The following is a 19,282-nucleotide window of genomic DNA, read 5'->3' as shown; positions in this document are numbered from 1 at the left end:
TTTCTCTCTTTTGTATGTTCCGTGTAGTCTCCGGGTTGTTCAACGCTATTGTGGACAACTTTTGGTTATTGTGGGAAACACTGCTGTCTCCTCTGTTCTGTGGTTATATGGGGACTTTGGGTGTATTTATGTTTAGGGGTATGTTGGGGGGAGGGTGTCCCACTTTGGCTCTCTATGAACATTTATATATTTTTAAATGGTTAATAGCAATATAGATCCCAGCATTGCTGGGTCAGGCACACCTCTCAGATTTATCAGTTGGAATATCAGAGGTATGGGTAATCCTATCAAAAGATCTAAGGTTTTTGCACATTTGAAACGTTTAAATTCCGATTTAGTGTTTTTACAGGAGACTCACCTTCGCACTAAAGATCACCATAGATTACATTGCCCTTGGGTAGGTCAAGTCTTCCACTCAAACTTTAATTCAAAGGCTAGAGGAGTCGCCATTTTAATTAACAAAAAAGTTAACTTCTCATCCACTGATGTTATTGCTGATAGGAATGGCAGATACCTCATGGTTGCTGGTACCCTAATGCAAAGAAAGGTTCTGTTCGTAAATGTATATGCTCCGAATTTCGATGATGTTGAATTCGCTAACAGATTGCTGAGTAACATCCCCTTCTTGAACACACACCTGCTGATCTTCGGAGGAGATTTAAATTGTGTTTTTGACCCAATCTTGGATCGGTCTAATCCTCGCAGTCTGACTCAATCTGCTATGTCTAAAACATTTTCTGATTTTATGAAACAGAATGGTCTTATTGATCCATGGAGGGCTCGTAACCCTTCTATTAAAAAATTCTCTTTCTTCTCCCAGGTGCACCATTCATACTCTAGGATCGATTACTTTTTTATTGACAATACACTTGATTTGTGCGTAAATTCATCTGATTATTTAGGTATTGTAATATCAGACCATTCCCCTTTATTATTGGATATTAAATTTTCTACCTATAAACGTAGCCCACCACTTTGGAGATTTAACTCTCTTCTTTTGGCAGACAAAGAATTTTGCGAACATATTTCAAACTCTATTGACGAGTTCTTGTCTTTCAATCAAAATGACTCCTCCTCAGATTCATTGGTGTGGGAGACACTTAAATGTTACCTGAGAGGTCAAATTATTTCTTACTCTGCTCTCTCTAATAAAAAGATTAATGCTAGGCTTAATATACTTGCATCTGAGATTAGTAACCTTGATCGAAGATGTGCACTGAACCCCTCTCCCGAATTACTTAAGCAGCGTGTTGAGTTGCAAGCAGAATTTGATCTTATCTCAACTAAAGAGGCAGAGCGCTTGTTACTATGCAGTCGTGGTTCATATTATGAACATGGCGACAAGGCAAGTCGTTTACTGGCACATCAGCTACGACGACAGGCCACTTCCCGTTTGATTCCTAGTATTAAAAATACTTGTGACACTATTACTATGGATCCTCTGGAAATTAATGCTACTTTTAAATCATTTTATTCGTCATTATATAAATCTGAATTTCCTACAGACAACACTGAAATGAACAAATTTCTTCAGAATCTGTCAAATCCTGTCATTGGTACTGATACCGCCACGCATCTGGACTCCCCACTCTCCCTTGAAGAAGTATCAAATGCAATTAAAGCTATGCAATCTAACAAAGCCCCAGGCCCTGATGGGTTTCCGATTGAATTTTTCAAAACTTTTATTGGTAAATTGGCACCGCTGCTTTTATCAGTATTCAACAAATCCTTGGACAGTGGATTATTACCACCAACCTTGACACAAGCCACTATTGCTCTCCTTCTCAAAAAGGACAAAGATCCAACCTCATGTGGTTCCTATAGACCATTATCTCTGCTTAATGCTGATGTAAAGGTGTTGGCTAAAGTAATTGCATCCCGTTTAGAGAGTGTGCTTCCTCATATTATATCCGAAGAGCAAAATGGTTTTATAAAGGGTCGTCAATTGTTTTTTAATATCCGTACACTTTTCAATATAATTTACTCAAAACATTCGGCTGAACTTCCTGAACTTGTGATTTCTTTGGATGCTGAAAAGGCATTCGATAGGGTAGAGTGGGAGTACTTGTTTGCAGTTCTGAAGAAATTCGGATTTGGTGATAAATTTATCTCTTGGATTCGCCTCCTTTATTCGTCCCCTAAGGCAAGTGTCCATACTAATGATGTTTATTCAGATTATTTTGCCCTTGGACGTGGATGTCGCCAGGGTTGTCCTTTATCACCTTTGCTCTTTGCCATCGCTATCGAGCCTCTATCTATTACATTAAGATATTCTCCCTTATTCAAAGGAATCACCCGTAATGGAATTGAATACAAATTGTCGCTGTATGCGGATGATTTGTTATTGTATATAACTGATCCTACACTCTCTATCCCTGCTGTTTCAAGTATTTTGAAGAACTTTAGCGCCTTTTCAGGTTATAAATTAAATTTGGGGAAAAGTGAGTGTTTTCCCATTAATACTGCAGCATGTCATATTCAACAGTCGGATTTACCTTTTCAATTTAGTCCATCAGGGTTTAAATACCTAGGTATTAATGTGACTCGTACTTTATCTGGCCTTGCATCTGCAAATTTCACTCCCCTTATCTCAAAGATTACATCTGATATTCAGAGATGGGGTAACCTCCCCCTATCATTAATTGGCAAGATCAATGTTGTTAAAATGAATATTTTACCAAAATTTATATTTTTATTCCAATCAGTTCCTCTTTTTCTGCCAAAACATTTTTTTGACTCACTGGATAAGATAATTTGTTCTTTTATTTGGGGTGGGAAATCACCTAGGGTTCGTAAAACTTTACTGCAGAGATGCAGACTTAGTGGAGGTCTTGCATTACCTAATTTTCTAACTTACTATTGGGCAGCTCACATCCATAAACTTTGCTATTGGTTAAAGTCTCCTGAATCCTCTTGGTGTAAATTGGAACTGTCATCCTGTAGGGGATCTTCGATACCTGCTCTACTTTATTCTTCTTTACCTATAAAACCCTCTCTATATACTGATAATCAAGTGGTCCTTAACACTCTCAAAATCTGGTATCAATTTAGACGGCACTTTAAATTTATAGCTGCATCTTCCTTGGGTCCTCTAAATAACAACCATCTATTTCCTCCATCGCTTTCGGATTCGACATTTTCAGTGTGGTATGATAAGGGTATTACACAATTCAGATATTTATATGTAAATGGTGTCTTTGATAGTTTTGCCAATTTGTCATTTCGCTATGACCTTCCTGTTACTCATCTATTTCGCTATTTTCAAACTCGTAATTTTGTGGCTAAGCGTTTCCCTAATTTCCCCTCTTTACCTCCTGAACACCAGTGGGAAACCATGCTTTCATTTGTCCCTCATCGCAGAGGAATCATTTCAAAGCTGTATGGTATTATCTTAGCTTTTAGCGACCACTCTAACGCTAAACTTAAGTGTACATGGGAAATGGAGCTGGGAATACAAATACATGAGGAGTCCTGGGAACAGGCCATAGAGAGGATACGATCTACCACCTCTTGTGCTCGGCTTGGACTTATTCAATTTAAGGTCTTACACAGGGTACATTTTTCCAAGTCTAGACTATCTGAAATATATCCGGAAGTGGAAGACAAATGTGATAAATGCCATGGCTCTCCTTGTCATCTTAGCCACATGTTTTTCTTTTGTCCTGATCTGAATGGTTTCTGGGTGGGTTATTTTGCTATTATGTCCTCTGTTCTTGGGGTTAATCTCCAACCTTGTCCTATGATTGCTATATTTGGGATTCCTGACCCTACACTTGCACTTAACCCTACACAAAAGGACATTATAGCTTTCACATCCTTACTAGCAAGACGTTCCTTATTGTTACATTGGAAGTCTGTTAAATATCCTTCTATCTCCCAGTGGCTCAAAGATGTCATGTTTTTTTTGAGACTTGAGAAAATTAAGTACACGTTAAGAGGATGTACAGTCAAATTTTTCTCCAAATGGCAACCCTTTATTTCCTATTTCACTAATTTAAAGGTACTACCTAATTGATTGGGTGTCTGTTATTGTTGTATCTTTTGTATTGCATAAATAACCAGTAATTTGTGTGTTGGTCATGTTGAGCTGAGTGGGGGCGGGGGTGGGTGGTTGTTCTTTGTTTATTACACGGTACTCTGTAATTCAATTTAATTGTTTTCTTCTATATTCCTATCAGAGTGGTTTTTTGTTTTTTTTGGGGGGGTATTTTGGTTGTTTGTGTATATGTAGCCGTGTGCATATGCATATGTTTAAAAAAAAAAGGAAAAAGTTAAATTGTATTTCCGTGACTGTAGTATTGTATTGTGGTTTTCCAATAAAAATATTAAAAAAAAAAAAAAGAAATGGGTCTTGCAGATCAAAAGACAAAATCTATGTCACACAATCCATTATTAATTTAATCACCCATCATTAGGTGTCCTCATTAATCCCAACAAAAAACAAAACAAAACAACAAAAATTATGACACTCCCCCACTATTCTACCTGTCCTAATCTTCATTTATATTGATCAAGATCTGTGATCTCTCTGATGACAATTACTTTAGCTTGTTCCGGTGTGCCATTGAGTCTTATCATTATTTTGCAGTTCCTTGTCCAAGTACTGTCTAGAGGAATGTCTTTGTCATTGAAGAATTTGATGACTTGCTGCTCAAGTGTGTGCAGATCACTTCTTGGTGCATCCTCCCCTTCCTTGTCACTTGCTGTTGTTCGTGCATAGGTACGATGAGTTGTCTCAAGTCCAGATATCACCAGATCCTCCATTCTTGTATATTGTTCCAGATCTCCCACTCTCCTTTCCAACTCTTCAATCTTCTTGTCTTTTTCTTTGACCAAATCCTTCAGCTGCTTCACTTCATCAATTAGATCCAGCATGCCTTTCTGTTGAGTCACCACCTTGGTCATTTCCGCTGACATGAAGTTCAAGGATCTTAACTTCTTCCATGTCCTCTGCTAACTTTTTAGTAGCCATGTCTTTTGTTGATTATATGTGTCCAAGAGAAAAAATAAACAACTGTCTTGCTGATACTCTAGATAATCCAGTAATGCTGGTTCGTCAAGCTGATTCCATAAAAAGTCCCCAAATCTACATAATTATCAGAAAATAATCCTGCAGAATTGAGCCAAACTTTGTTGTAAGGAAAACAAACTTCAACAAATGCTTGGATGTCAGGTTATTTTCTTGATTATTGACGGATTGACAAATTGACAGAGCTGACCATCCCAATGGTTAATTTAAAAATAGTTCTAATTAATAAGCAGGTAACGGTTATCTGTGTAAAACTTTTGGTACTATAAACTGTCGTCAGGAGTTTGATCTCATCTCGAGAGATGATCTCCTAAATCATCTGATTATAATTTGCATTCAACGTGGATACAACAGAGTAATAAACAAAAATAGCAAATTGGATCTGATAACCTGTTTTTACGGTGCTCCTTCAGTTTACTTGAGCATTTAGTTTAGTTTCAGTGGTTACTAAGTTTGGTTGCCAAGGTTCCAGGGTTTGGTTAGTATCCCTATGAACTATTTAGTCTTCTAGAAAAACACTATCCAAAGGGATTTTCTGTGAATTCAAGAGCATTACGAAGCAGGTAGGGGTTAGGGCATGTCACTCAAGGATGATCGCAGATATAGCCCTGGTGTAAGGAGACTCAGACCTCCAACACTCCCAACAAGGACCCACCTGCCAGCCTCTTCATCCAGGAGGCCTCGTCGATGCCCAGGTTGTTGACCACGATCTTCATGATGCTGCCCAGCAGCTGGTTGAGCTGCTCCGAGGTGACGCCCGTGCAGATCTGTCCGTCCATCTCTGGGAAGTTCTCCAGTCCCCTCTCCCACCAGCGGGGCAGGTAGTTACACAGCATGGGCAGCGTGATCTCGATCACGTGGGGCATCTCCGTGTAGCGTGCCCCCGACTCACTTAGCTCACTGATCTCCTTTATCAGGATGTCCAGCCCCGGGATGTCCGGACACAACTCCTCCACCTGGTTGGGGAGGCCCAGGACTGGGGGAGGAGGACAAGGAGGAGGTGGAGGACAGGGAATGGAGTTGGCAGATTAATTAGGTATTATTTGGAATTTTAATGTTCATGTTAAAATTCAAAATATTTATCATTATAAAAAGTATGTACTTTTTATAATGATGCAAAGCGCATGAATAAAATGATCATAAAATACAATTAAATTAATACAAATAATAATGATAAAATATAATAAATAGATAATACAATCAGTAGTTGAAACTATGTAAAGACAGAGCTGCACTGACTGGATCTCTCCCTGGGGGTCTTGGTGGTGTAGACGGAAAACGCGTTGAACTCGTTGAGAGACGGCTCCAGGTATGCTACAGGCATGGCCGCGGCCAGGTTGGCCAGACACTCCCCCAAGGCCGGCCGCTGTCTGGAGCACGCAACAAACACACAGACAGAACCAGGACATGAAGAGTCTTTCATTGGCTGCTCTCTCACCGACTATCTACATTTACATAATCTTAGATTTATTTAATCTGCAGTTCATCTTTTGTTCATATGGGGTTGGTGGAGGATTGGCGCCACCCTTTCCCATTCAGCCCAATTTGCTGGTTTGTATACTTGGTCTTGGTCTGGATGTGCGACCAGCCAATGTTTTTCAATTATTATCGAGTCAATATTACAGGCACGGCTATTTTATGGCCTATTTTTGACATTCAAGTGACTCAATTTTGGTGACTTAGCACTGATGGCAAAAAGAAAACTGAAAACATAAATAACAAATGTGTAGTCCTATATTGTTTTACTAACGAAAAAATTTGAGCCTGTCAACTCACCTGCATGCATTTATCAATAACGTGTGCAAAACATGAAGTTATCAAAGAAATGCTCTTTGAAATGTGTGGTTCACCAATTCAACAAATCTATAATACAATAGGCCAAGTGAGGGGGAAAGGGCAGTGATAAGGGTCAGGAACATTAATTCACGTCTTTTGTGAATTGTGTGCTGCAATGGTTTGCCAATTAAAAACGATAAGGTTCCAAGAAAAAAGTTTAATTAACACTAGACTATTCTGCCCTGATACAGGTGTACGGTGGAGGTATCCACCCACTTCTCTACGTGGGGGGTCTTCACAGTGCCCAGGGAGTAGATACTACACATGATCCGGTAGCAGGAGATCTGCAGGTCGTCCACTGAGGGAGAAAGAAGAGGAATGGACTATTTATTTAGAACATAGTAGCATATAGAACATTCTAGAAACAGCAGAATATAGAACATTTCAGAACCCCAGGGAGAATATAGAACATTCTAGAACCCAAGGGAGCAGATAGACACGGGGCTTACGAATGACGTCGTCTCCAAACTGGTGCTGAGCGATGTGGTCGAAGAAGGTGGTGAGGACAGGCAGCAGGGCGATGGTGGTGTAGTTGATGTTCTGGGACACACCCTTGACCTGCTTGCAGACACGCATAAGCAATCACACGCAGGTACATGCATAGCGACACGCAGACACAGGGACATGCAAACACAAAAACACGGCCCACACGCACTCACACACAAACATAGAAACAATGGATCACACATAAGGACACACAGATGAAGACACACAAATGAAGATGATGGCATGATAATAGGGACACAGAGGCACTCACACACACATATAAGCATGCAAATACACAAGAGGTGCACACAAGCACACACACCCACACGCACTCCCTCACACAAGCACACACACACACTCACTCTCACCCACACACACACACATACCCACACACAAAGATACACACAAGGACACACATAAAGAAACACAGGATTATAAGTATCGGCTCGCTGAGGTGACAAGGTCCTGTATTTCGGGGCCACCTCTGGGACCTCTAGGAGTTAGGGTCAAAGGTCACCAGGGATTAGGGTCGACAGTCACAAAGGGGTTAGGGTGTCCCCAGGGGTCACCGTGGTTGGGGTTCAGACCTGATTCCTGCTGGACACCTTGCCCAGCTTCAGGTTCTCCACCATTTTCTCGATGTCGTCCGCCGCACACTCAAAGAACTGCCTGAGGCATGCCTTGACGATCTCGGGTCCCGACTTCATCACCGTCCTGAGAGACAACACAGGCCAATTCAAATACATCGTAGTCCTCAGACAGACGGAGAGGAGGGAGAGGGACACAGAGATTGTACAGACACTCACACACACACAGAACAACGGAAATACATCTTAAGGGAAGTGTTGGAAAGATGGCTGACTATTTCAGAGGGATGAATTACCCAGAACTTGCCTGAGAACAAGACATATCTGCGAGCTCATGTTTTATGCATATGAGTTTTGACCCCCGCTTGTTGGAACAGATTTCTAGCAGACCTGGCACGGGTCGGGCCAATCACAACCATTTGTCTGATATGGGGCGGCTTTACTACTATGACAGAGGAGGAGCGCCCGATGAAGGCACTGTTGAGTCATCTTCATAAACAAGCTTGTCTTCACAAAGCTTCATGAGGTTGAGGGTTGAATCCGTCGGTCTTTTGATCAGTGCAATTGCTGCATATATGTGTCATTACTGATGTAAATAGTTAGCGATTTTGTTTGAAAATGTTCAGTTCAATGTTCAACTGGTGAATCAGTGGGTGTGGTTTACCACCCACAGGGTGTGGGTGTGTCTGAGTCTTACCTGGCATCCAGTGAACGTGACAGGATGTGTAGACAGTTGACCACAGCGCCTGCGTCCGTTCCTGCAAACACACACACAGAGGATCAGTCATCACAGTGGCGTAAAAACCTCAACCTCCGACAAACCTTCGTAATGATAAGAAATGCACTTAGAATACTGTTAGTATAACGGTATAATATAGTATAAAAGTATTTTGTTTTAGTCACAACAAAAAGTATACAAACATATTTATATATTAGTATGTAAAAACGCCTGCTTTAAACAAACATTTTGTTTAGTAGATCAAATGAGACTTGACATATTGGTGTTTTCCTTAATTAGAACAGCTTTCATGTAAAACATTGGGTGGTCATGTCGTGGTCTGTACTGTGGCTATGCTTCATGGTCACATGACGGTGGTGAATGGAACAAGGGGGGGGGGGGTGAAGGGGTGAAGCAAGCTAGGCTGCACCACACAGAGAGAGCCTGACACAAATACACACCCATGCTACTGATGTGTGCAGCCCTGTACACTGAAGGCCTACAACACACACACACACACACACTCCTATCCACCCTTCACACTTAATTAGGTTGCAGTGACACCAAAGCTAGGCCAAAGCAGAGAGGCTAGAGAGAATGCTTAGTTAAGATCACACACAGAGAGGAGAGGAGGGGAGAGGAGAGGAGCGAAAGAGGGAAATTAGAAAAAAGAGAGATGGGAATAGAATGGGGGAGCGGTGATTTGCTGGAAGGTAAAGATGTATCTGTGAAATGATTTGATCCGGATAGTACAAAGTACAAGGTACGGTGAAAAGCGAAAGAAAGAAAGAAAGAACGAAAGAAAGAACGAAAGAACAAAAGAGAGAGAGCTTCCACCATGCAGGTTCTTACCAAATAGAGAAACTCTGTGTCTCACCAGAGCGGCCAACTTACAGAAGATACTGATGTCAGAGGAGGAAGAAAGAGACAACAACGCAAAAAAAACACAGACAAACAGAAAACAAACAGAAAGACGAGGGGAAGGTGTAGGAGGAAGTGGGGGGGTCAATGAATGTAAGAATACAGGATTAAACCGTAAGGAGACAAGCAAAGGGAAGAAGGTAGGATATGGTAAAACACAGTGAAAGAATACAGAGAGAAGAGGAGGACCCAACGCTATCAGGGGCACATCACTAACAATGTTAACAATGCTAACATTGCTATTGAGAGAATAGTTCTGAGATTATTGGGTTCAGTCAGCTGGTATTTTCCGGCTCACCTTGCGATCATCTCCTTCTCCTTGTTGGAGGAGTGACCCCCGCTGCCCAGTACCTTTGCCGGTGTGGACAGGAAGTAGAGACAGTGGTTCTTGAAGTACTGGTTTATCAGCGGCAACAGAATCTGTAAAAACCGACAGAAAAGTGAAATACTCAAGCATATTGTGTCTGATACACAATTTTCCCCACCTATCGAATCAACTAGGATTCAGAAGTTCTGATTTATTTATGGTCCATCAGGGTTGTCAGAAAATTCTAATGTTCGCAATTTTGTCATTGTTAAATAAGATTGTAATTTTGAGAACACAGGAATAGGGATAACAAGCCCCCCTTATTTCTAAAGCTCATTCCAAAACACTTTTCTTTTAAATCTCATAGTGTTTGAATTTGAGTTTTAACAGGGGGTTCACTCACACTTAAACAGAAAGAAAACAAGTGTTATTATGAACTTTGTTAATCCCTGACGGAAAATACAGGATATATTAGGGTAGCGTGGATTGGCAAGAGTTGAGTATCGTTATACAGGAGGGAGGCCAATCATTAATTTGACACAAAATGTTACTGTTGAACTCTTTCTCACCTTGGCAAAGAATTTGATCTCCTGCTCATGAGGGGATTTCTCTACTCTTCCACTGCTAACCACAGCCTCTGTTAGAAAAGAAAAAAAATTTAAACAATATTATTATAATGAGTGTCTTGTTCATTTATTATATAATTCGGTGAGACGGCAAAGTGATACAATCTTGACCATCAGCCTTGTCTTACTGTGTGGGTTGCTTTATGTCTGCTGTAACTTTGAATGACCAATATTTTTGGGGTTATTGTTATTTAATTCAGAGAAACGAGTGCGCTTGTATGCTGTCCTTTCTTAGAATGCTCCGATTGGTCATTCAGCAGGATGGCATCATTGCCATCAGGGACACTGAAAGATTATTAGCAAACCTTTTGGACAATGCTGAACTTCGGTAAACTGCTGGAATTTTTTTAGAGGCTTAAACAGAGGATCTAACGTTTTTGGCTTTGTATGCAGTTCAAATTGAGTCGTAGGCAGTATAGACTGGCAACAAAGCCCAAAAAGTCACATTGACCATTTCAAGTGACTCTGAGAAAAGCTTTTACCCTGACAAGAAACAACAATTTCAATCCAAATCACGAGGGTGGGAGCCCTTTAACCAAATAGATTTTTGTAACACACAATTTGAACGAAGGCAGAAGCCTGTGGGACACCACAGTACCGAGGTGGGCGATGAACTCCTGGGCGATGTCCATCCACTTGAGGAGCTTCTGGAGGAATCCATAAGCGAAGCGCTTCTCGATGGAGGAGATGTCCTGCTCCATATCCTTCAGGCCCCTGCGTCACCACCCAGACGATAGCATGTTGGAGAGGAAAAGTTATGAAAGAAGTTAACACAAGCTCCCCTTACACCAGAGGGAAGAATCCTTGAGAAGGACCACACAAAGAGATCCTGCCCTCGAGGTCCAGTCAGAAGTGCAATCGGTGGTGAACGGACCTAATGGTCCTAATGGTACAACAAGTCCTGCGTTGGCACCTACCTGGTGACAGCGTATCCGTTGAGCTGGAGGAACTTGAGCAGGTCCTGAGCCTTCTCTCGATCTCTGGCCTTCTCCTTGGCCGTCAAGGTGTCATACGGGACGAGGAGGGGATGGCTGCCCCCGCCTACCGAAAATGGAGAGCTCAGTTTCAATGTCAACACACTTGATTGAGCTTCCAGTCCAAATAAATTGATAGATTGTTAGTACTTTGTTAAAGTCGGGAATCAAATGTCATTCCGACCGGATGACAGTTGTCAAATTGTGTGTTTTTAATAGTGGGTAGTGTAGTCAATATACAATTATAATAATGTTCATAGAATATTATATGATATACAAGATATGGAGACTGTTTTGGTACGATTAGCTTAGAGGCAGTGAGGTTCGGCCAAACTCACACAAAAAAAGAAAACATGCTGCTTTCATTGTGAAGAATTTATATCTAATTTGACGATCAATAGCCAAAAGAGTTTGGTATAAGTGGAGTCTGACCTTTGGACATGAGCTCCATCTTCTTCTTGCGACCCCAGGTGTTGTGGTAGTTCTCAGCCAGCTGCTCTGCCATCGACTGGAGGAAACACAAAGTTAATCTAGACTTCATCTTAATACACAAAGGTATGCTAAATAAGATTCAAACAAACAACATTAATCTGAACAAAGAATAACAAAGTTACAAAGGCCTTGTGAGCGAGGCAGGCCCTGTGAGAGAGGTGGGCCCTGTGAGAGAGGTGGGTCCTGTGAGAGAGGTGGGCCCTGTGAGAGAGGTGGGCCCTGTGAGAGAGGTGGGTCCTGTGAGAGAGGTGGGCCATGTGAGAGAGGTGGGCCCTGTGAGAGAGGTGGGTCCTGTGAGAGAGGTGGGCCCTGTGAGAGAGGTGGGCCCTGTGAGAGAGGTGGGCCCTGTGAGAGAGGAGGGCCCTGGGAGAGAGGAGTACCTGGAGCTCTCTGGAGAGGGTCATGGCTGTGATGTCAATTGGCTGGGGATTGTAGCCGTGGCTTGGGTCATACGTTGCCTGCAGACAAACACACGCACAGACACAAACACACACAAAAACACACACAACAAGATTAAGAGGGGCAACTCCTGCTTACCTGAGCAGTCTGATAGATATATATCTCTATCTCCTGAATACCTATATTTCCTATATTTAGAATATTTCCATCTTCTGTGCTCCTGAATAACAAAGGAGCTCTTATCTCCTACTGTTTACCTGAGCGGTCTGATAGTCATCTCTATCAGACCGCCCAGGTAGGCAGTAGGAGACAGTCATCTCTGTCTCCTACTGCCTACCTGGGCGGTCTGATAGTCATCTCTATCAGACCGCCCAGGTAGGCAGTAGGAGACAGTCATCTCTGTCTCCTACTGCCTACCTGGGCGGTCTGATAGTCATCTCTATCGCCTACTGCCTACCTGGGCAGTCTGAGAGATCTTGCGTGTGGCAACGGCAGTCTTCTCCACCTCCCCCTCCCCTTCTCTGGACTTATCCATGGTCCACTCCCACGCCAGCATGGCCTTCACAGACTCCTTGATGGGCCAGCGGTAGATCTCCTTATCCTGAGGAACACACACACACACACACACACACACACACACACACACACACACACACACACACACACACACACACACACACACACACACACACACGCGCGCCGGGGAGGGGGTTACGTCACAAGGATATCAGATCCTCATCCAATCACAGACAGCCTGGCGATGACATCACCTTCTCAGAGAAGGTCTTGTAGGGTCTCAGCATATGGTGGGTCTTGGCGTTCTCGTCAAGGATCTCACCATATGTCCAGTTGTTCTGGATCTACACACAGGGAGGATACGTTGGTAGCATAGTACTAGTATAGTCAGCATAACAGCATTATGAACAACATAGAATAGATCAGACTACAATACGGAATATAAAAAAATAAACTAGAATGGGAGAGATTGGAAAATATTAGAGACTACAATAGAACACAAAACATATATATTTTGAAAGACATAGACTAGACTAGAACAGAATGTAATATGAAATACAATTGAGTAGAATTGAGAATAGAATAAACTAGAAGAGAATTAGGAATAAAATAGAAAAACTAGAATATACTAGAATATGATTGATATCAGGACAAACATGAGTAAGGGATGAAGAGTTATTGGTTTGTCTCTGACCTTCTCAAAGGCCCACTTGTCATGGGTGTACTCTGCAAACTTATTGATGAAGCCATCCAGTCGCTCTGGGATGATGGTGCTGTTAATCAATCAATCAATCAGTCAGTCAATCAGTATCACTGTAATACTGTAGGAAATATCAATCAATATCTAACTCCTTATAATAAACCAAAACCTGCAAGTAACATTAGTTTGCATATGTAGAAGTAAAGTATTCTCTCTTTCTTTTCTTGCTATTGCTTTAGCTTCCAGTAAACTGTAAGTAAGTGGTAAAGCTAAATAAAATGTTGACAAATTGTTGTTGTAAATGTTATTCGTTTTCACAACTCTTATCCTAATCTATCAATCAATTATCCCTAGATTTCATCTACTTCTTTTATTTGCACTATAGACCTCAGTCACATGTGAAAACAACTAGCACAGACAAGGAGCCATCATCACGTTAACCCTTAAGAGGTGTGGTTCAATAAAGACCGCCCATGCTCACTTGGTGGTCTCTACGGGTTTGGGGTCAAAGTTCCCCTCTGCGTCCACCGACGCCTTCTTCTCGGTGACAGAGAAGCTGGCGTCCACGTAGTCTGGGGGGATGGCGCCCGCGATGGCACAGATACACGGCATGGCGATCTTGAAGAGCTCTGCGTCAAATTTCTGGACAAACAAGAGAAGAGCTCAAGTATTCCCAAAGCTTTCTCATGCATCCTCCTACGGATGTGGACTACTCACATTCGCAGGGCACTTTGATCCAAAGCAACTTACAAATCAATCAACATAACGACCAAAAGGAAGTGCGGTGAGACAAAATGACCAAATACAAATACTGCAAATTATGAAAGAAAAGATGGCCAGGGTGCAGAGTAGGCTAAGTCAATATGTCTTAATTAAAACTGGAAGTTGTGTGCACATTTTCTGATGCTGTGTGAGGATGCTTAATACATTTTTATTTTGGAAGATTTCGTCTAAACCAGGGTTTCTCAACGGGGGCGGCAGCGCCCCCTGGGGGGCGTTCGTAGAACCTAGGGGGGCGCTGGGAACGAACACGGGGGCGTCACAACTTCGCTTGTGTAGCGGTCATTATTTTGAACTTTTTAAACTTTCTTGGTTTTCAAATATTTTCGGTGCAAAAATAGGATAACTGAAATAAAAAGCCTATCTTAATATGGGTTTCTAACCCCTCTATCGTCTCATCTACTTTTTACTTTATGCTCAGTGCTGTCATGATCGCCATAGTAACGCCGATAAACAAACCCACCTCATCGCAGTAGCGTGGTGCTTTAGAAACGAGTTCGCCCTCCCCTGACTTCCACTGGTTGGTTTGCGGGACATGCAAAGCAAGCGGCGGATGGGGCATTACACTAAGCAACATGAACCTCATCCATATTACATAGTAAGGCAACACAAGACGTGAATAAAGCTAACTCCGCTTAGCATGCTAATTGTAAACAATAGAACGTGCGCATTACGTGTAGACCACCGCAACGTCGCTCATTACGTCTGTGAACCGATAAACACTTTCATAAGGTACGCACACCAACCGGCACATACGCATTTAACACTGATGTTACAGGCGCTTAACTTGTATAGTAACAAACTACTTTAATTACTATTTGGCCGCAAACTTAAACGTGCTACTCTCAGAACGAAGCGGATGAAGGCTGCACGTGCACAGCGTTGCTAGGCAACGTCACGTAAACAAAGGGAGTCTTTCGTGCACATATTGAACCCAAGTTCGCGGGTTAACAGTTCAATAACCAATAAAAATGTACACAAGCACTGTTACGTATTAAACTTCAATAGCTCAATAATAAAACCTTTTAATAAAACTCTGAATACACATTTTCTTGTCCAGAAGAAACCAAAACGGCACAGAAGTTTTTTATTCAAGCAATGTAGCACGAGTTGGAGTGGAGTTGGTGATGGATATAGCCTACCCACGGGTGTCGCAAAAAAATGTTTAAACAAAATTAACAACAATAATAATGGGGGGGGGGGGGGGGGGGCGCCAGAGGATCAGGGTAAGGTAAGGGGGGCGTTTGCTCAAAAAAGGTTGAGAAACACTGGTCTAAACTGATCTATAAAAAAAAAACATGTGTCAGTGGCCATAGGTTTAACACGTCTTCACTAGATACACTAATGCTACAAGGGTCCAATAGAAGAGTTTGGAAAAGGTCAACTGCCTTGGAGAGACAAGTCACCATACAAATAAAATGGAGGTGTCCATGTAGGATGTGTCGTGGTCACCTTGTGAGCCAGAGACTCCACAATGCCCCAGAACAGCTTGCGGGAGAGATGCAGCTCCTCCTCTGATGTCACCCCAAAGTTGCCCCAGCCGTTTGGAAGGCAGTAGTACTTCCAGCAACGCTCATAATGATTGGTCAATAGCTGAACAAATCAAGAGGATACATACGATATACATCAACCGAATTAGGGTCAAAATTATTTCAATACATTCAGTTAAATATCAATATAAATATGAATCGATATAAGTTTTATAATGGAGGATATTTTCAGAATTTCCTTTCTTGGATGATTCAAGTACTATCTGTTCTTAAATATCAATCTAAATATCCCATTGAATGCAGAATGATAGGTTAAAGACTTGACTGATGAGGAGTCCTCCAACTCCTTGGTCAAACATCCCGTTAAAAAATTGATATTCGCTAGTGATCTATGATGAGGCAGTGTACCTTCAGGGGCATCTTAGCGTGCTCGTTGAGGATGGGAACGTCAAACACCAGCCGTCTCAGGAGATGCTGCAGCATGGAGGGCCGGAGGTACCTGGTCACACGGTGAAATGAGTCAAGAACATCAGAGTTATACCTGGATCATCCTGGTGACATGACTCAAGGGGCCGAGAGGGTTGAGAGAGGGCGAGCAAGGGTGGAGGTTTGTGAGAGGGCAGAAAGGGGATAAAAGGTACTTGGATGGGTGAGAGGAGTGAGAAGGGTGAGGGAGAGAGAGGGGGTGAGAGGTGTGATATGGGTAAGAGGGTTGAGAGGGGGGGGGGGGGGGAGGGGGTCAGAGGTGTTCAGAGGTATGACAGTGTGAGGGCTCAGAGGGGCTGAAAGAGGGCGGATACGTACTTGCAGAGTGACATGAGGCACTCCTCTATGATGTCTCTCTGGGCCTTGGTGAGGGCGCGGCCGCGGGACAGCCGGTAGATGGTGTGCAGCATGGAGTCGATCATGATGGCTCGGTGATCGGTGCCGGCGAACAGCGGCGCACACTTGGTGATGAGAGGCAGCACGGCAGAGCACAGGTAGCGGTTCAGAGCCAGCGCCATCTCTGTGGTGCTGAAGGACGCCTGGAGACACAAGATTCACAATTGACCTTCTGTCTATTACTAAGTCTCTATTCAGAGTGCACTACGTACACCGACTGTGTGGTGATCTACAGTGTAGTAATCTACAGGGATCTACTTAAGGTTTGTAGTGATTCTTTGTTTTTGATCTACTCACTGTGTCCAGGGAGGCAGCGGCCCTCATGTCGGGCAGGAAGCCGACCTCCAGCAGATGGAGGAGGAAGTCCTGGTTGTCGATGCCATACACTCTGTCCAGGAACAGCACCATGGAGGCCTTGTGGTCTGGCACGAAGCTGGCCGACATTTTGGGCTCAATGATGTTACCGTCTGGGATTCAGTGAATAAAAAATAAGTTAAAAATAATAATAATATATTTCGACAAGATTATAATATGTTTATTCATTTGATATAATATGAATATATAAGGAATTCAAGGGAATTTGATTACCGTAGCAGTGCCCTAACAAAGAATACAGAGAATTGATCTTTGAATATGGTTTATTTTATCTAACCTTTTCCAAATGCAGGAATCTGCACTGGCAGGCTAATGACTCCAACCAGGTCTTCAATAGGCACCAGAGACCTCAGGATCGCTCTGATCCTCAGAGCTTCACCTTTACCTGCTTGGATGAGCTAGGGACAGCAACACAAACCATTCAGATACATGTTCTTCCATCTCCCATAAATTACATAATACTTGAAAACAGAATAAAAGCACTAGACAACAGGTCAGCAGCAGAGCTAAAACGATTCCATCATTGGTTCAAGATTATATCAAAATTCAAATTTCTGAAAATGTAGTTCCGAAATCTGTGTATAGGTGTTGTTACTGGGTGCTGTCATCTTTGCTGTTCTGTTGCTCATTAACCGCCAGATAGAGCTGAATGTTGTGGAGGTGTGGGTGGACTCACATGCATCTCAGGAGCACAGCGGCCCAGCAAGTCGATGAGGGCGGAGTAGAAGGACATGATGGCGTTACCCAAGTGGACGCGGTGCTCCTCATGCTGCTCCTCGCCACCAAACCTGAAGGACAGAATTTGATATATTGAATGCAGAGATCAGGCCAGAGCATTTGAGCAGCAATTCAAAATTGACATTGAGACATTTAGCAGATGCTACCAGGTCACGGAAAACAAGAGACGAAGATATGAAAAATAACATCCTCTCAGGCGTGTAGGGGACAGTTGTGTTTGTGGAACTCAGAATTCACCGCATTTATAAATGTGCCAACTAGGTGGACTTCCACTTTGGATTGCAGTCTTTCAGCTAAAACTATAACTACAGCTATAGCTATAACTTACAAGTGTGATATAAATGCAGACGACAGTTTGGTCTGTGGGCATCGTCCGAGATGAACACCACTAGATTTCTCCACTCACATGAAGCGGCGGTCCTTCTTGACGGTGGGTCCGTCCCGGGCCGGGTCCTCAGAGATCTTGATGGCCTCCTCGATTGCTGCCAGCAGGCCGTTACCCCCCTCCCCTCGCAGGGCGGGGCCGAAGCACTCGGGCCGACGGATCAGGAGTCGCACCACCACGTTGGCGTTCTCTTCCACGCTCTCCCCTGTGAGTCAGAGGGACGGGGGAAGGGGCGGAGTATTTATAACAGCGCTACAAATCAATGTGGATGGATAGGGTTGATTCCTTCTTGAGAAACTGGCGGACCGTTGACGAAGACGGCGAAGCGCAGGAAGTCGAGGTATCTCTCTCCTCCGCAGGGGTTCCAACCGATGTCGGGGTATCCCTTGGAGAGGAGCATGGGGCATGCCTGAAGGCCACAGCCGGCCAGGTAGGTCACCACCTGGGGCGGGGGGGGGCACACATGAAAAGAGGGAGTTACGATGTGATTTACATTGACATCCCATTCATTTACATTTAATATTTTTACATTAAGGGCATTTAGCACAATTTATCCAAAGCGACAACCATTTATACACACTGCCGGCAGAGTCAACCATGCAAGGCGACAGCCAGCTCGTCAGGAGCAGTTAAAGGTGAGGTGTCTTTAGGTTTCAGGGACCCACCTCAACACAGCAAGGAGGAGCCGGTAATCAAACTAGCAAACCTCTGGTTACAATTCAACCCGCTCTACCTCCTCGCAACAACCATCAATCACAGTGCTTTGATCATTTTTTTGTGTTCGATTTCTTGTATTCTACCAACTCACCATCTCCAGCTCTTGCTCCTGCAGGGCCAGGGCCAGCTCGTTGTTGTCGATGCAGGAGGCGGCCGCCACGTCAAGGGGTGTAGATCCACCCATGCCTGCCAAACAAATAAGAACTAGCACCCTGAGCCTTAATGGATGACTTTGTATGTCTGGCAGCCGATCGGATAGCCCCCCTATTGGGTGAAGCCGACTAGTGTTCATCAGTGATCATCTGGCTGAGGCACACAGCCAGC

The 19,282-nt window shown here is 43.2% G+C and overlaps 1 protein-coding gene across 2 annotated transcripts in view; it reads right to left on the bottom strand.

Moving 5' to 3' along the window:
* The window catches only part of ryr1b (ryanodine receptor 1b (skeletal)), a 108,233-nt gene that overhangs the window by 41,612 nt on the left and 47,339 nt on the right, over positions 1 to 19,282 (bottom strand). Inside the window, exons 43-68 of one of the 2 annotated variants that reach the window (XM_084466609.1) lie at positions 19,050 to 19,144; positions 18,548 to 18,683; positions 18,263 to 18,446; positions 17,795 to 17,906; positions 17,396 to 17,516; positions 17,041 to 17,210; positions 16,666 to 16,886; positions 16,270 to 16,360; positions 15,824 to 15,964; positions 14,073 to 14,233; positions 13,586 to 13,664; positions 13,146 to 13,235; positions 12,833 to 12,976; positions 12,357 to 12,434; positions 11,917 to 11,992; positions 11,428 to 11,551; positions 11,109 to 11,224; positions 10,454 to 10,521; positions 9,876 to 9,997; positions 9,509 to 9,558; positions 8,636 to 8,696; positions 7,939 to 8,065; positions 7,315 to 7,426; positions 7,082 to 7,163; positions 6,269 to 6,399; positions 5,685 to 6,005 (exon numbers count right to left, since the gene is read on the bottom strand). In XM_084466609.1, coding sequence (XP_084322735.1) covers positions 5,685 to 6,005; positions 6,269 to 6,399; positions 7,082 to 7,163; positions 7,315 to 7,426; positions 7,939 to 8,065; positions 8,636 to 8,696; positions 9,509 to 9,558; positions 9,876 to 9,997; positions 10,454 to 10,521; positions 11,109 to 11,224; positions 11,428 to 11,551; positions 11,917 to 11,992; positions 12,357 to 12,434; positions 12,833 to 12,976; positions 13,146 to 13,235; positions 13,586 to 13,664; positions 14,073 to 14,233; positions 15,824 to 15,964; positions 16,270 to 16,360; positions 16,666 to 16,886; positions 17,041 to 17,210; positions 17,396 to 17,516; positions 17,795 to 17,906; positions 18,263 to 18,446; positions 18,548 to 18,683; positions 19,050 to 19,144 — 3,213 coding nt within the window. The remainder of the gene's footprint in view (positions 1 to 5,684; positions 6,006 to 6,268; positions 6,400 to 7,081; positions 7,164 to 7,314; positions 7,427 to 7,938; positions 8,066 to 8,635; positions 8,697 to 9,508; positions 9,559 to 9,875; positions 9,998 to 10,453; positions 10,522 to 11,108; positions 11,225 to 11,427; positions 11,552 to 11,916; positions 11,993 to 12,356; positions 12,435 to 12,832; positions 12,977 to 13,145; positions 13,236 to 13,585; positions 13,665 to 14,072; positions 14,234 to 15,823; positions 15,965 to 16,269; positions 16,361 to 16,665; positions 16,887 to 17,040; positions 17,211 to 17,395; positions 17,517 to 17,794; positions 17,907 to 18,262; positions 18,447 to 18,547; positions 18,684 to 19,049; positions 19,145 to 19,282) is intronic. The other variant, XM_084466610.1, reaches the window with a different exon arrangement.

This window comes from Micromesistius poutassou, assembly GCF_964030765.1.
Source record: "Micromesistius poutassou genome assembly, chromosome: 4".
Classification (NCBI taxonomy): Eukaryota; Metazoa; Chordata; class Actinopteri; order Gadiformes; family Gadidae; genus Micromesistius; species Micromesistius poutassou.
The sequence above is the reverse complement of the archived record's forward strand: the minus strand, read 5'-3'. Positions and strand labels throughout refer to the sequence as shown.